This window comes from Dermacentor silvarum, chromosome 3 (assembly GCF_013339745.2).
Source record: "Dermacentor silvarum isolate Dsil-2018 chromosome 3, BIME_Dsil_1.4, whole genome shotgun sequence".
In the NCBI taxonomy this organism is placed as follows: domain Eukaryota; kingdom Metazoa; phylum Arthropoda; class Arachnida; order Ixodida; family Ixodidae; genus Dermacentor; species Dermacentor silvarum.
In genome coordinates, this window is record NC_051156.1 from 134,873,742 (window position 1) to 134,891,840 (window position 18,099).

General features: G+C 47.8%; 1 protein-coding gene across 5 annotated transcripts in view; it reads right to left on the reverse strand.

Moving 5' to 3' along the window:
* LOC119445796 (CAP-Gly domain-containing linker protein 1) overlaps positions 1 to 18,099 on the reverse strand; it is a 139,685-nt gene that overhangs the window by 60,333 nt on the left and 61,253 nt on the right. For all 5 annotated transcript variants that reach the window (XM_049663648.1, XM_037710077.2, XM_037710075.2 and 2 more), the window contains exon 2: positions 16,091 to 16,421. In XM_049663648.1, coding sequence (XP_049519605.1) covers positions 16,091 to 16,421 — 331 coding nt within the window. The remainder of the gene's footprint in view (positions 1 to 16,090; positions 16,422 to 18,099) is intronic.

The following is an 18,099-nucleotide window of genomic DNA, read 5'->3' on the forward strand; positions in this document are numbered from 1 at the left end:
GCGTCATGTTCTCCGAGCACAGAGAGACACACAAGGGGGTAAAGTATATCCGCCGCATGCACACATGCCCACGGTACAGTGCTCAACGCGGTCACGCTTAAAATGGAGCCACGCTCTTCGAATGGGGAAAACGTCCGAAGCCCACTGCATCGAACTATACTGCGCCCAATCAGAGGCGACACACACACACACACAAGGAGAGGCCTTTCTTATACGGCCAAGGCAGCAGCAGCAGCAGCAGCCAGCCAGCCGGCGTATATACGCAAAGGGCGCGAGGCGGGGAAGAGGGAGACGTCCCGCCGAGAGTGGCACCCTTGGACGCGTCCCACGTCCTGAAGCCTCGTCGGATTTCGGAGGAGGAGGAGGAGGAGGATACAGGTTCGCCCCAACGGCCGAGGCGAGACGCACACAAAACAGGCACGAAGAGGCGAAACCAGGCGCATGTCATAAAGAAACTGGATGTCGCCTGCCGCGCCGAGCTACTGCATGCGAGTGTACGCGTACACACGCGATGGCGAGGACAGGCTCACTCGTGAAGATGTTCGGGTTTCGCGTACAGACTGAAGTGTACAGCGCCAGAGTCGATGCTGCAGATTTTATTACGAATCGGGCTTTCCTTGGCGGCCAACGCTACAGACACAGCTAGACTGCAGTCTCTGGAGTTTCTGAAGAGCGTCCTTAAATCGCAACTGCGACAACGTCACTGACTTCGACCGAAAGGGGGCGTAAAACGGTGAATCGGTTTAGATTGCTAAATTACTCTACTATACAGAGCGCTTAGGCGCTTAAAACTTAGGCAAGTATGAGCCTAAGGCAAATTAGGCAAGTATGAGCAAGAGGCAAGAAGTAGTGAAGAAGTCGGTATACACCGAAGCAGCCGAACGTAGAGTAAGTGATCGTATAATCAGACCGGAGCGTGCATTGGAGGCGAGGAGCGTTGAGTTATACAGAAAAGCCACTGGTACCGAAACATTTATAAAGACAGCGTAGGCATCGGCATTACCACTTGGGGGATCTCTTCGCGCGCCATGCATTGTAGAGTCATATTTTATTCACGTATGTTGTCCACGAGAAGCAAGAACTGGAGAAAACGAGACATGCGGTCTTATTTCGTTGCGAGCCGTGCAATGCAGGAAGTGTAACGGTTCCTAGAAAACAAATTCGGAAAATCCTACCGCCGTCTCCGCAAGCTCAAATGCGTCGATTGTTTCCAGGCTGGAAACAATCCCGGCAAGCCGGCTATCACGCGAGACCTTGCACGAGGAAACGCGATTTAGCGACGCTCGCGTTTCAAAAACCTGCTGTAGTCTGTCGTTTTTCGTCGTTTCTCGGTCGTGCGCTGATACAAGGAACAGAAAAACAAAACTTGCGGACCGCGTCGCGCTCTTTTCCCTAGAGGTTGGAAAACTACTTTGCTCGGATTCACAAGTGCACTACACGTAACATCGTCAGCGTGACCTTCGTGCTGTGTAGAGGCGCACCGCGCGTTTGCGGACGACAGGAGAAAAAAAAAAAAAAAACGACCATTAGACTTGGGACTGCGTAACGCGTGCCTTGATGGACCCACGTCCCGCCGTGTCTGCTGTTATACGGGGCAGCAACACGAATCTTCTTTCAAAGCTCTGCGTAAGACCGGTTAAAAAAAAAAATGAGAGATAGCGACACAGTTAAGCGTACAGAATGTCCTTCGTTTGCTTTGGAAATTGGAACGGGGCCAGGATTTGGTGGCTACACCACCGAGATTCCATGCCGTTTGTCCTATTCAGTTACTAGCCCGATTCAGCCACGAACACGGCGCCATATGTAATATATGAACGGATACTAACTTAGTACGGCTGACGCACCTTCAATTCTTTTCTGCAATCTTTTACACTATCAGTATAAGTACACATGTAGCCGATATTACACAAAGGTGCTGTAGAGTTAACTGCAAAACCAAAAGGAAAAAAAGTGTCTCCAATTCTGCTTCAACCGCCATACGCCGAACGTTGGCATACTTGCCCGAAGCAAGTATACCAATGTTTCGTTATCGCCAAAAGAATTTTCGAGGCATGATCATCCTTATTTCCCCTTGAAGATTTGAAGATTGTACTGGAAATCACTCCCCCTGTATTCACATTGTTTGATCGATCAACTGATCGATTGATTCCTTCATTCATTGGTTGATTGGTTTATTCATTGATCTTACCGTCATAAAGCAACACATGGTGTATAAAGGACGTCGCAGTGTGAGTATATCCTGATTAATTTTGATCGCCTGGGATTCTTCACTTCTTCTTTCTGGGGTTTTACGTGCCAAAACCAGTTCTGATTACCCGCGCACCCAAAGCACGGTACCGAACTATAGCGAACCCGTGCACAGCACCAAAACGCCAAAGGCCACTGGGCCAGCGCGGCGGTTTAAACAAGCATTGCTGTGGCGACCGAGCAGGTACGCACTTGCAGTGTTTTCAATGCACGGCCCACTAGAATGACTAGGTCAACGCGTGCATAAATAGAAAAGGACGGCAAGTACATCGCTTTACGAAAATAAAAATAAACATGAAATAAAAAGTCCCTAAAGCTCTCTCCGCAGAAGCGCTATAGAGAGGATGACAGACTGCTTCGTGTGCGAGAGCTCCGCAACTACGTCTTCTTGAAGAGATTTGTGCGGATGGCACTTCTCTTCAAAACGATCTTTGAACGTGTGATTAGATGCGTGCATAGGAAGCCCGTTCTTGCTACCTCCCCCCTTTTCCTTTTTTTTTTTTTTCCGGGCATGCGCACGACAAAGGCTCCGGCTGCTTCCATGCGGTTTGCGCTGTTGACATCTGATTGAAGGCTGCGCCTCTGAACTTTCGGTCGTTTCAACAAATTCTCGAACAGCGCGTTAGCCTACATTTCCTGGAAACGGACACGCGAAAACCGCTCGGACTCCTTTGAAGCAAATCTGTGCTAAGCTTACCGGCTTTTATCCGTAGGTCGAACTGCAGGAGCATTATGCCGTCGCCTGCAGGCGCCGGCCCTTCGCATTTTTTGATCTTCGCTTGCGCGTCATATCCCTCTCTCTTTAGGAAACGCTGTTCTCGGTGACGCGGTTAGAGACGGGGAAAAGAACAGCTTAAGACCTACGCGGAGCAGAATTTTATTGTTACCTGCAAAATAATAATAATAAAAAACGCTCACGTAGTTATATTCAAGTGCACGTTAAGTGAGCACTAAAGGAAAACATTGCGCCGCGCAAGATTGAAAGATTAGGCTTCCGTACAATAACGAATTCGTCTTTCGCAGCGAGAACAGAGCTTTTGTAAGCGAGAAAATGACGAAAAATGAAAAGTCGGAGAGGTGCCTCCTGTTGTGCCTTACAGTATCTCTCTTATAGTATTAGATTACGTTAATTGATCGGTTTTGGCGCGGGCGCTTCAAATCGAGGAGCAGCAGCGGGACCTTCGGCGGCAATTCTCTATGCGCATCAAAGCGACACATTTACGCACAAAAAGGTGAATCTTCAACACGAACACTCTGTCGATCTACTCGACCTAATATTTTCCTTTAGTGTCCCCTTTAAAAGGAACCCCCAGGTGGTCAACATTAATAAGGAGCCCTCTCCACTGCGGAGTCTCTCGTAGCCGTGGAGTTACTTTTTGGGACGTTAAACCCCCCGAATCAATCGATACATTCATCTTCAGAACAAAGCGCCGACAGACAAGGAACGACTGAGAAAAGCGGACAAAGCCTCGTCCGTTGAGGCGCGTCCTTCGCTTATCGGGGCTTTGTTCTGAAGATGTATATCCCAAAAGAGAGCGCGCATCGAGGGACACACATACGCAGCAGCTGTCCTACCACCGATATTGAAAACACTCCAAGACGTTCAGACGGCAAGCGGCCGATCGAAGGAGGAGTCGGCAAACGCCCACCACGATGCATACGCATCACGACGACAGAGCCCGGTGGTTTTTTTTTTTTTTTTTTTTTTTTCAATCGCTGCTGCCTCCCTGACCGACATACGGTGAAGAAATGGAAGGAGGGGGGGCAAGGGGAGACGTCCTCCAAACGACGTTCGATCTCCTCTCTCTAACACCCACCCCACCCCATCACTTGGATCCCCCCCGCTGGCAGACTTGAGTGTATGCTAATTGCCGTTCGTCTTCTCGTCGTCGCCGGTGGTCCCAGCTGCCGGGCTTTCTCGCATCGGCCTAAGCGTGCAGACGCGTTTCTGTTTTTTTGTTTGTTGTTGTCGGTGCGCTGGACGTGCTGCTTGTTCGACAGCAGGCGCTTTGTGCGCCGCGATTTCTGAGGTATAAAAGCTTGTATATACTTTCTTCCCACAACTTTGTGCGACGCGAGTTCAACATTGCAATAAGATGCTATACGGTCGACATTTAGCGGATCGGAACGCTCATTAATATGAACAAAGGGGAAATGGGTCATGGATAAGCGTTCTTCTTTTGCTGTTGTTTAGCAACTGCCCATATAGTGACAATTAAACATGTTTTCAATCAATCGGATGGATGGGCGTGAACGAAAGACAAAGTACTTTCTCCAACTTTAGTCACTTTGGAGCAAAAAAGGGGGCCTCGAAACTTGGTACAGTTTGAATCTTCGGTTCCATTAGAATACAATGTTGTTCAGCACTGGTAAACAATTAACTAACGCCGAGCAGGCACTGTCGAAATAAATGACGTCACGACGGGCCGGTGCGGGAACTGTGGATCGAGCGGCGTTGCCTCCAGCCTTTCTTTTTTCGCGTTTTTTCTGGCTTCTCTCACGGTTTCGACATCGCAGAAGGGTAATTTACTAATGCAACTTGATCATCTAGCGTTCCCTGCGTGCTCGATAGAGTGCAAATACCCAATAAAATTGACCGTGCCAATAAAAGCTTTTTGCGGTGGAAGCAATGGCAGTGAAATCGTACTAAAGCAGCAGCGTAATGAGGCTCGATGAGCACAAGGACATAAACCTCTCGACAACTGCTTAAACTATGTCGAAACAACTAGCTGTTCAACTCCCGCTGAGGGAACTCGTACTATAGTGACGATGAGTGGGGTGTGTTTGTTGTTGTCGTTGTTGCTGCTGTTGTAGGCACACGCCTGTCTTCAGTTACCTACACACGCGGTCCCTGTCGAGAGCACCGAGTGTTACGGCTTACTTCTAACACAACATAGCATTTGAAATACTTATTTTGAACGCCACCCAGACAATGTTAGCTGGGGCTCAGCGTCTTCTTGAAGTATGAAGCGAAAGCAAAAAGGCGCCAACGGTTAGTTCAACAAGTACGAAAAGGGCGCGTTCAAATTCAGAGCAGCAAGAAGGTTGGTGACCGCGAGGCTGTCAAAAGCCTTTCCCTGCGCGTCAAAGAGTTCACCGACACTCCACTGCTCGGCGCAAAACTTATTATTCGTTTGCTTTTATTTCTTTCCGGGAAACGCCCGTGAGCTGTCCCGGAAGAAGAAAGCTATTAAATTTACGAGCTTAAAAACAGGTTTACAAAACAGAGGCAGACCGCAGAGCAACGCCTTCTTTGCCAACAGTCGCGTTTCGGAAGCGTGACTCATCGTTTGCGCGGCTGCGACCTTACAGTCGCAGTTTTTCAACCTTACAATAATTGGGTGGCCCGACTATGCGGTTCTTGAATTCAGATGACTAATGGTACTCAGCAGCTGCACGAAGCGAACTGACGATTTTCCGTGACAAAACTGTCGGCCAATCGACGTAGCACATCCTTTCGTTAGCACCGGGGGTGCTATATTCTGGGCTATGTCACATTCCTCCCCGTTGCCCACAATTCGCCGCCTGTAGACAGCTTTGATTGGTCCGCGGGGCTGCACGACATCTCCGATTGGCACAAAATGCCGCCACTGCATCATTCGACAACGTGGGAGAATATGGCATTGTCCGGAATAGCATTCCGGTTCGACACAAGTCGAAGCGACCCCACCGCCGATATAGACGAGATGCGTGCTCGTAAACAAATAGTAGAACCACGATGACACGCCTTTTTAAGATAGCACGGAAACGGAACGCATGATCCGGGAAAACGTGGCATCAGATAACGCTAGCGGCAGCCCCACTGATGACACAAATAAAGCTACCCTCAGACAAAACCTAATTTGGACACGAAGGTGGATCTGCACACCTTTGCCTTTGTCCCGTCGTCGTCGTCTTTGGACTACCGCTACACAACGATGTACCCCCCCCCCCACCCACCCACCCCACCCCATTTAACCCAGCAGTCAATTCTATTCATAAACTATGACATTCGCATGATTTCCGTGTCCTTCACTATAAGTCTACGCCCGCGCGTGCGCGCTATGCTAAAACTATCTACAGTTAGTGAAAGGTCAAGAGTGCACGGGTGGCTCCGTCCGTAAAAACGTGCGGCGCCTGCTCTTCGTCCCTCCGCGCTTCTATAAAAAGTTCCGTTGCAGATCACGAAGGCACTATAACGAGGAGGCGCCGGAGTGGTCCAACATCAACAACGAAGACCGGCACGAACTTGAGCCGTATGATGGACAGTTGTGGGGGCGAAAAGGCAGTTCGCAGCAGAAACGCGCGCCGATGTAGTAACACGGCGAGTCTTTAAAAAAGAAAGGGGGGGGGGGGGGGGAGGAATTAGGAGAACGATTATCCTGACCGCTCGTCCAGAGGATGCCCTCATAACCATAGTGTCGAGCCGAAACCCAACCGAAAACCGTACCCGAACACCAATTTTAGCCGGAACTGATCCCGTATCCGAACCAATATTCTTAAAACGTGCCTGAACCAAAACCGGAAGAAAAAAAAATAGTAACGATCACCGGTTCTGTACGAAACGGTTCAAACATAGGGGGTGCTCAATAGCATATATGTTTGCTGAATAGACAAGCGATTCTTCGAAATATTTGTCTCTTCAGTCGGCACACCCCACTAACAGAATTGTAGTTACGACTCACGAGTTGAGCTGTGTGCAAGAGTGGGGGGATAGACCTATAGAGGCTGAGACGCCTGCACTTCTGAACTCGGCTATGTGCCGGTTCTGTCTCACGGCCGAAAACTTGTTTCAGGGGCTCCGCAGAAACGCCGTTTCTGTTGAAGCTCCCAGCTTGCTACCACTACAAGATAAACCGCAAATCGCACACAAGATACATAGAGAGCACAAAAAAGGCGGTGTTCTCGAGAAGGAAAAGTAAGAAAACCAACGAGTTCATCAGTACGGCTTCTTGTAACAATTTAATATTGTGGCCGTTAATATGAATACCCTCCCCATCTCGCTGCACGCGGAAACAACAGCGCTTGTGCAGTTGTGCTTTTGTTGTGCGCCGTGGTCCAACGGAAACGCTCGGTGCCTCCAAGCAGATTATACAACGCTCTTACATTTTTCAAATCTTTCACGGGGCACAATGTGCGTGATTTAGACTCCTTTCTAGTCCACGCATATACTGTGCCCCACGTGCAGTTGCGTAAGAAAGAACGTCGCGGCATTCAGCACAAGCTGGCCTTGCTTATCGCTCAGAAACATCGTTTTTTCCTCACTTGCTTTTACTGTACCGCGATATCCAGGCGCATTTCTGCCGTCGCCGTGAGGTTCCGTATAAAGTCCAAGGGCGATAAAATCGTCGCCGCGCGCCGTATGCTCTACGCGCGAGTGAAAGCGTGCGAGCGTGAGCCGGCGATGGCGGATCAACCTCGCGCACGCAAGGGAGGAAAGCGGGAAGGTTTGTCTCTTCCTTCCACTTAATGTCAAATCCTGCGCATGCTCCATGCGGACAAGGCAACAGCACTGCGCAGTAGGTTGCCACCATAATGCGAGATAAAATTTGTGTGCCAAACAGGTTCAGTGTTGCGAACCGGTTCGCGAACAGCTATCAAATTTTGTTTCTCCTAACCGTAACTGAACCGGAACGAAATCGGAGCGCGTTGAACCCGAACAGAACCGGTATTTTTTTATTCGGTTCGACACCCTACTCATAACACACTTTCAGAATTTGTATACACGGTTTCCTTGTTCTTTTTTTGTTTTTCGTTTTTTTTTTTTTGTCATTCGTGAAATTACAGAGTTCCAAAACATGTTTCCTCTATCAATCATTATCGCGGTTATAAGACGAAAAAAGAAAAGTGGGGCCTGAACTAAAAAAAGAAGGAACTGCTTCCTTGAATCACTAGAAATTCAGCTTAATTTCTCTGTCAAGTGCGACAAATTTGGTTGAATCATGCAAAACGTCCGATCATTCCCCGGGCATTTGAATGGGGGAAAAAATCGGAATTCGGTCGCAGCTAAAGCATCCTCTTCGGCACAGCAACTATCCCATATGTACAATGCACCATATGTACGAACGACAACAACAACGACGACGACGACAACAACAAGAACAACAACAACAACAACAACAATAATAATAATAACAATAACAATAATAATACTGTCGTACCCGGATATAGCGAACCCACATACTATAACGAATTATTGCGTACTATATGGAACAGCTGTAAAATCCCCTTGAAAATTTCTGTATGGATGGATGGATGCAAAACATTAATTCGTGCACAATGAACAAGAAATACTGACTCTGACAACCATGAACAACACCCATCAACATACAGCGAACGCCGTTCGCGTAATGCCCTCAATTATTTATTTTTTTATCCTTGGCGACATTCAGTTGGCATACAGCATAGCACCACAGGATAAATGCGAAGTTACTTTCCAGTCATTGCATGTTTGCCAGTATTCCACACGACTTGGCGAAAAGAAAGAAAGAAAAAAAAAAGTTGTCGCAGTTTCACCTGAAAGGCGAAGCATCAATTGCGATTGTAAATTTGTAGAGAGCTATACGGAGTAATGATAGTAGCTTTATCAGCTGTATAAACTTCGACATGCAGCAGCACCGGCAACACGCAGAACTGTTGTTGACGCCGTCGGCGTTTTGCCTGCGTTCGCACAACATGCGTGCGGCGTTGGTGACTGTTGCCGGAGCCTCTGATATAAAGAGGCACTTGGTGCCGCAGCTAAACGTCGCCTCCCTTCCCTCCCCCTCCCCCCAAGGCCTATCGCTGGTCGGAAGAAGGCGCGTTTGCTCTACATATATGGTGATTGTAAAGGAGGAAAGAGACGCCTACTTCTGCAGCCCTTAAGGGAGCAGGGCGCAGAACGCGCGTTTGTTCTCCGCCGTGCGTTCACTCCCCGTGAAACCGCGCGTCCCTCGCGCCCTTTCACTCGCACATACAGCGTTCGGCGCGCGGCGACGATTTCATCTCCATTGACGTCATACGGAACCTCACGGCGACGGCGACGACGACGGCGACGACGACGGCGACGACGACGGCGACGCCGACGGCAGAAATCTGCTTTGGAGTGTCCATATAATTGCTATCGCAATAAAAACTGACGTTTAGAAAAGCACAAAGTGAAAAAAAAGTTGCAGTGGCTTAGCTCGGCTATGCCAGGATATACGTAGCGTTAGCAAACGTTCAGCTGATTATTCTTAGCTTATTCTTAAGATTATTCTTAAGATAAGATTATTCTTATGAGTCAAGCTTCTCCGTTCTTCTGCGCTGTTGAGCAGGATTTGCGCTCTCCTTCTCCATGGCTATACCACACAGGCAAACGCCAGTCAGAAGCGCAGCGGCTCCAGCGCACTGTCAGACGGTGACTGCACAGCGAGCGCGCGCCGGCGCCAGTGCGTCTACCACGTCTACGACGTCACTCCTCTGGAATGCGCAGACCGGCGGCGGTGATCCGCGCGCGGCGGCGGCGGAGTGCGCGAGAGGTGCCGGCTCCGGTAGCTCCGGTGCGCAAGCCGTGTGACATCACTGATCCTTGCGCATGCGCAGCACGGCTCTTGATGTGCCGCGCGAAACGGGCTTGGCTAGGCCAGTGTAGCTAACGCTACAAAAAGTGGTCGCAGTTTCACCTGAAAGGCGAAGCATCAATTGCGATAGCAAATTTGTAGACAGCTATACGGAGTAATGATAGTAGCTTTTTCAGCTGTATAAACTTGGCCCGCTTTACAAGACCCGAGCCCAGCCCAGGCCCGTAATACGGAGCCCGAGCCCGGCCCGGGCCCGTGGTTCCAAGCCCGGGCCCGACCCGGGCCCGTGCTATTGAGCCCAGGCCCGGCCCGGGCCCGGGCGTTCATTACTAAGCGTAGCTAGGGCCCGCGTGTGCATGACCAGGCCCGGCCTGTAAGAGAAAAAAAAATATTTCTTTACTTAAAGATTGTACCGTATCTTTCAGCCTCGCGTTCTCGAGGTTTAATCAGCTGCAGCATATAAGCAATAAAAGGCCGAAATCTTTGTTTCTCCCACGGGAACATCAGTAATCCGGCCCATTGCCTGTGCTGCTATTTTTCCGCTGGTGCCCATGCACTTACCTTGATTTGTACGATATGGTTCTATGATGTCATTTAGTACGCAAATATACAGGGTGTTTTATTTTAGCTGAACCAAATTTTTAAAAATTGCCTGTTGCAGATTGCACAATTATATAATCTTGATCTAAACTACTCGATGAGGCGGTCATTACTTCCAAGAGAAAACAGAACGCCTAATTGAAGAATTAACATAATTACGCTAATTACCTTTTTCATTAATTATTTTACGGCACATCTTTCAATCTACGAATTATAGCCGCTGAGTTCGCAGGCGTATCCACTTGGAACGAATTCTCAGGACTGAACCAGTTTCGAGATAATAATTTTCAAAGTGTCCGACGAAATCAATCAAATCAAATCAATTTATTCTCCAATTTACATGCTTGACGGTCATTTTGGACTAAAAGCTACATACGTAGCTTGACGTGACCCAAAACACCAGGCAAGGCAATAGTACGTCAGCAAACAGTGTGCGCACATATACAATAATTCACATATATTTCCAGCTGTCGCTGGAATTCCTCACGGACGAAATAGCTATGAACGGAAAAACAGAATATTTCCGTCACGGCGAGTTAAGAGAATTAGGAAAAGTTTTAACAGAATGCATTTTAAACCACACTACAATAGCAATCATCATCATCATCATCCTATATAAAGTATACAATAGCAATACTGGCTATACAAAACAAGGCAACACCAGCTATACAACATAGCATGAGACTGAATTTTACAAGATTAACATTTGCTAATAAAACGAAACAGGATGTACATTATATACTCAGAGCCATACACGCAGGCAGAATAATAATCACATCAGATATATTACAAGCTACCAACGTATGGGCTGAGTTCTTTCTTACTGAAATTATCGACATTTTTGTATTTGTTCAAAGTGAATGGTAGGTTTCTATTAACGACTGATGCTTATAGAGTGTTCTGAAGTATGGAATTGAACATATCTCAGGATTTTTTTGTGTTCGCATTAATGTGACGACGCTCTAAGGGGGATAATTGTTTTATGTAGTTCCAAGCTAATTCTGACGCGGCTGGCCTAATGAATGGTCAAAACGCGTAGTTGAATATTTAACTTAATTACGCTAATTAAAATTTTAATTATTCATTTTACGGCACATCCTTTAATCTACGAATTATAGCCGCTGCGTTCGCAAGGCGTATCCACTTGGAATGAATTCTCAGGACTGAACCAGTTTCGAGATATTAATTTTCAAAGTGTCCGACGAAATGAATGGGCGTTCCAGTTAACTTTTTGAGGAAAACGCTGTTTTATGCATTGAAGCACAAAAGTAACTGGCCTTAGCGCTAAAATAATGCAATAGTATCGACACTGGTAATAGTGCAATCGGAAAAGCGGTAACATGGAAATGGTTTGAGGAGTGGTTCTTTGTATAATTTATTTTTCCTTACGCGGAAACAATGTTTGTTTTTGTGGAAAATAAAAATACCGTAGCACTGCCGGCGCAATGCTAAAGAGACAGCGGACCTGATGGGCACCTAACTAGTCCTGGCTATTGGGCTAGGCTAAGTACTACCAAGTCATTCCCAGGATTCCCCGTAATTTATTTATAATTGATTGATTATCGATTAGCTATTTATTGGCTTTTGATTTTCTATCGCAAGATATTGGCCACGTATTTGGGCTAGGCTAAGCACTACCAAGTCACCTACAGAAGTTTCCGGAATTTATTGGTTATTGATCAATTATCGACTAGCTATTGATTGGCTATCAATTGCCTATCGATGACTGACTAAGCTTAAGTAGTCCCCACCATTCTTAGCTAGACTTATCCAGGCTCAGCTTCGCTAGTTCACAGGTGTATGTGCCATTGCGCTTGGACCCTTTCTACACTGCTACCAGGATCGGCACACTTTTTTTTTTGGATTCAGCAGACACAATGCGCCCGGCTGAAACAGCTCGGCTGTTAAAATGAGAACATCATCTGTTTTACTATTTTCTTCGATAAGATATACAGTCAAGAGAGCGGTGTGGATCAGAGAACGGGGATAACCGATATTCTAGTTGACATTAAGCGGAAAAAATGTGGTTGATCCCTCTTATATAGGAATCGGTATAGAACACGAAAGTGAAATGTGTCTTCACAGAAGTAGTGTAATGTTTATTGCACATTGATATATAATGTCTATTGGTGTTTTGTGGCTAAAGCGCCCTTAGGCGTTGATGCACCCACGCTGACGCCTGGTGGCACGTCTCCTCCATCACGATTACCAACGTCGATGACCATGAGCAACCGTCGTGCATATGGAAGCTGCACTACGCTGCACACGCTAGCACAACGCGAAAGACGAAGCACGTAACTGACACACTAATACAACGCGCAAGACAAAGCACGTAACTGAATCGTCACCGAGTCAAATCAGCGCGTACAGCGCGTCGTAATTGCAGCCTCCGCGATCAACTTCAGAAACATTTTCAGAGCTAATTGCGGAGGCCACGCTCCGCTGTGCTGAGTACGGTGAACGCCACCTACGTGGCGTTGGTAGTGCTTCTTGATGCCAGCGTCCCTTCGAATGCTGGCATCGAGGCGTCGTAGTGCTGAGACCACCGAAGCGTTCACTGTCGGTGCGCGTTAGTGTCATAATGCAGTACTTCTCTTTTCTGCTCGTAGGCGGCGGCACCGCCCCGAGAAAGAGCGCGGGTACACGGAGGAGTGTTAGATATATAAGGCGCGTCTGTGTAGCTGTCTGCAAATGCGTTTGTGGCGCAATGGGTTAAACGCTCGGCGATCTATCGTCGCGGACCGAGAGGTCGTGGGTTCGATTTTCAAATTTTGCATGTTTGTGGAACTTTTTCTTCTGGTTTCTTTCTTTGTATTATGTTCGTGTACATTGTAAGCTGACGTATTTCCGTGACGGAAATACGTCAGTGAAGTCTTGGTGGACCCCGGCATAAAACACTTTCGTGTTAAAAATGAAGCTGGGCAGGCCATGTAATACGTAGGATGGATAACCGATGGACTATTAGAGCTACAGAATGGATACGAAAAGAAGGGAAGCGCAGTCTAGGACGGCAGAAAAGTAGGTGGGGTGATGAAGTTACAAAATTCGCAGGCGCAAATTGGAATCACCTATTGCAAGACAGGGTTAATGGGAGATCGCAGGGAGAGGCCTTCATCCTGCAGTGGACATAAATATAGGCTGATGATGATGATGACAGCCATTTTTCACGTGTGACTTCAGCTTGGCACAGAATGCATTGAACCCTGCAATGCATAACGGTTGCGTGTGCTCCAAGGCCTACTTAAATCCTTTAATGAGGGGGCCCGAGTCTGGCCCGGGCCCGTGGCTTCAAGCCCGAGTCCGGCCCGGGCCCGCGGCCTCAAGCCCGAGCCCGGCCCGGGCCCACCAAAAAAACGCTTCGGACGGCCCGGCCCGGCCCGCGGGCCGGGCCGGGCCCGGGCTTTTGGGCCGGCCCGGGCCCGTGCAGAGCTCTAGTGACTGTTGCCGGAGCCTCTGATATAAATAGGCACTTGGTGCCGCAGCTAAACGTCGCCTCCCTTCCCTCCCTCTACCCCCCCCCCCCCCCACCCCCCAAAGCCTTTCGCGCGTCGGAAGAAGACGCGTTTGCTCTACATATATGGTGATTGTAAAGGAGGAAAGAGACGCCTACTTCTGCAGCCCTTCAGGGAGCACGGCGCAGAACGCGCGTTTGTTCGCCGTGCGTTCACTCCCCGTGAAAGCGCGCGTCCTTAAATTGCGCCCTTTCACTGCACATACAGCGTTCGGCGCGCGGCGACGATTTCATCTCCATTGACGTCATACGGAACCTCACAGCGACGGCGACGCCGACGGCAGAAATCTGCTTTTGAGTGTCCATATAATTGCTATCGCAATAAAAGTGTTCAGCTGCTTTCCAATCAGCGTCGCCGACAAACATTTTGCGCAAGCTCGGTTATTAAGGCTGCCCGTAAAGTCAATGTAAACCGGCGGCCGATATTTTGAATGTCAGACAATGCTTTCTTAAAATTTTCGGAAGCGATTTGCGCAAGCCGCGTCGTGAACATCATTACCGCGAACGCATTTTTCTGTCGTTCACGTATTCGCCGACCCTTTCCGGCCGCCATTCGGCCGTAGCCTGCGGTAGACTAAAACCGAAACTTTACAACCTCGGTTTGCGTTTTGCGGCCGCAGAAGTGTGTTTTTGTATGGTGTGGTTGTGCAGAATATAGAGTACCTGAAGTGAAAATTTGAGCGATGATTATAGTTGTCATGGGATATTTCTGGTCAAGAAGCTTCACGAAAGCAGCAGTAGCTCGTTTGTCAGCGTGCCGCAATACCATCCTGGTAACCGGACGTGATGCACGTGCGAAATATGCAGGGTGTTTCAAATTAAGCTTTACGGAATTAAAAAAAGATCACCTGTGGCAGGTAGCATAATTCTTATCGTTGATCTCGGTGATTCGATGAGGCGGGCATTAGTAGCACGAGAAATCGAAACACTTATTCAACTAATTAACAAAAATTCCGTAATTAACTACATAGTTAATTACTTTACGACACATATTGCAATTTACGAATTGTAGCCGGCGCGGTTGCAAGACGATGCGCATCCACTTGGAATGAATTTCCAGGATGACACCAGTTTCAGGATATGCGCCATCAAACTCGCCGTAAGAATGTACTGTTCCACTTACTCTTTTTTTACCAAAATACTGTTTTATACATTGAAGCACAAAAAAAAACTAGAACGCCAATGTATTGCGTCCCACACTTTGGGAAATAATATCTTGAAACTGGTGGCATCCTGCAAATTCATTTCAAAAGTGGATGCGTCATGCGACAATTCCGGCTACAATCCGTAAATTGCAATATGTGTCGTAAAATAATTAACTAAGAAGTTCATTAGTCAATTTTTGTTAATTAGTGATGTATGTGTTTCGATTTCACATGCTACTAATGTCCGCCTCTTCGAATAACCCAGCTCAACGATAAGAATTATGCTGCCTGCCACAGGTGATTTTTTTTTTAATTCCGTAAAGCTTAATTGTGAACACCCAGTATTTTAACGTTACACCCATGGTGTTCGCTATTAACGGATGCAGATTTACCAATAGGGCGTACAAGCGAGCCCTAAAATGCATAACGAGACAAAGCATACAACGTAGTCATTCAGCTGAGAGTGCGGCTTTCTTCCCCGACTGCCCCATAAATAGAACGCCAGTTCAAATAATACGTAGCTGATCCGAATATTACGCAAACGCGTAAGACTTATATAAAAGATTCGTAATGCATTGTATAGCCCCAATTATTTTCGTTTTCTTGCGGCCAAGTTACAATGCGCCACCAAACACATCCACACTCCAAAGACGCCAACGCTGTAACGGATTGCTTTAGCTTGGCTTCTAGGGCTAAATGCTAGCCATCACATGGCTAGCAGCACGAACATCCTGCAAAATTCAGCGACTTCATTCGAAGTTAGTGTTTTGGCGCAAGTTGGCTCAGCTCGCTGGTTTGGCGCAAGATGGCGCAATTGGCGCAGCACTTCTCTAAGCACTTCCATCCCTCTGTATATCGAACTTTCTTTGTGATCCCCTTCAGATTCGGTATATCCGGGTTCGACTGTATGATGATGATGATGATTTCACCTGCTATATTCTGATGGTGCGAGCGGAGGCTTTTATTTTTATTCATTCATGCCTCACTATAACAAATGTATGATGATGATGACGATGCACACGCAGACACACAACACCCGCGAGATTAGCGTCACAATTGCGGCTCACCGGACTTATCGTTGAGGGCGGACATGGAAGAGGCCGCCGACAGCGGGGTCCTGGCGCCCGACCCGCCGCTGCTCAGAGGGGACGGACCCGTGGTCGCCGTCCCGCCAGCCGCCGCCGCCGCCGAGCTGGTGAGCGTGGTGGGACGGCGAAGCTTGCTCGGGGGTCGCAGCGAGCCGCCCGCTGCGTTGGAACTCGTCGACGACGTCATGGCGGACGGCAATGTCAGGGGTGGGGGGGCGCCGCCCCCGGCGTTGCCGTTGGGGGCGGCGGAGTCCGCGTCGCCACCGCTGCCGCTCATGGTGCGGGCCCCGACGCCGTCGGAAGACGACGACTGCGCACGAACAGAGAGAGAGAGGGGAAAGGGAACACGTTACTCACGCTTCGTTTTATCCCGTTCGCTACCACTGTCCAACGTTTGTGGACACCTTTTTCTAAAGCCAAGTGCGTCTCAGCGAAATGTTCAGCGGCACTCAAATCACGCTTGTTTATCAGTCTGCATCATGGTTTACCTTGCTTCCAAAGAGTGGCGCCATACATCGGCTGAGGCGGGCGTTAAAAAAAGAAACAAACAAACAAACAAAGAAAAGGAGGAAAATTGCTTCGAGCAGCTCTCGATATGTTTTCGAAACTTATGCCTACATTGGTGGACACGACTTTTTGGCTTCAAACTGCGTTTTATGTCACCAATCTTTCTTTGTTCTCTTTTTTTTTTTTTTTTGAGCTCCTGAAATAGCTTGAAATTAATTTTAAGAGTTCCTCATTTGGTTGCCTACATCTTTTTTTCGGTAGGGAAGAGGTTGCTAGAATGGCAAATTGGACAAGTGTGCAACGATCCATCTTCAACGGCACCCCTTATGACAGGGACGCGACCACAGTGAAACAGAGGACGTTGACATACCAAGTAAGCTTATATTGCGTGAATTACAGCAACTTACATATACGCCACCCCGCGTCACTCCTGCAACTGCCCGACACACAGTCTGAAGCGAGAGATCAGACAGACACTGAGAATTGCAATCCGATATTGCACGACACGAGAACCAAAAATTCACCTGCATGCGCATGTTGTGTTCTCATGGTTTGTCGCTGACGTAAGCGGGGCTGTTGGATACGGATCGTTATTCGCACTGTTCCCCGAGCACACAACTAAAGTGGTTATCAGTTATACCCGAACTCTGCGATGGCCTGCCAACTTGCTTTTGCAACCACTTAACGCCAAATTTATCACTTTTGATAAGCTTACATATGATACCTAAACAATACCAACTTAAGTGTGGTAAACTTTGCGCAAAGCCCACAGTTAGTGATCTTTTTTCGCGTAATTGTAGAGCAGTCGAGTCTTCAATCGTAAGCAGTTAAGGAAACTAATGACTAATTACTTCATATGCTAATTATTTGTTTGCAAGATTAACATTTCATCGTCTTTGATCGAATGTACTCCTCAATTGATGCCAGATATAAAAGTGAACAAGTCGTTATAATTTTCCTTCATGCGGAACGGTGTTCGGCCTTACCGGGCCTAGTGAACTGCTAAATGGAATAAAACAAGAAATGAGAAACATAAATCGGGAAACCGCATTGCGCCGATGTGTCGTGCATTGTACTCGATAATATACACTATAAGGAGTATATTGCATAGAGTAGCAATATATAAAGGAACACTACACACAGACGTCGCGTTGGAGAGTTTCACGTGGCAATCGTGTTTAGCTAGACCAGGCGCCCCAACAGCGGCAGTGTAGCACGTAAGACGAATCGGTACAACGAGACGATAAAACGTGTCCTCACATGTGTTGTGAGGCAAGTGCTTCGCATGCATTAACATAGAGGCCCAAGTTGCATAAATAACTCTGGGGTTTTACGTGCCAAAACCATACGATATGATTGTGAGGCACGCCGTAGAGAGAGAGAGAGAGAGTGAGTGAGTGAGTGAGTGAGTGAGTGAGTGAGTGAGTGAGTGAGTGAGTGAGTGAGTGAGTGAGTGAGTGAGTGAGTGAGTGAGTGAGTGA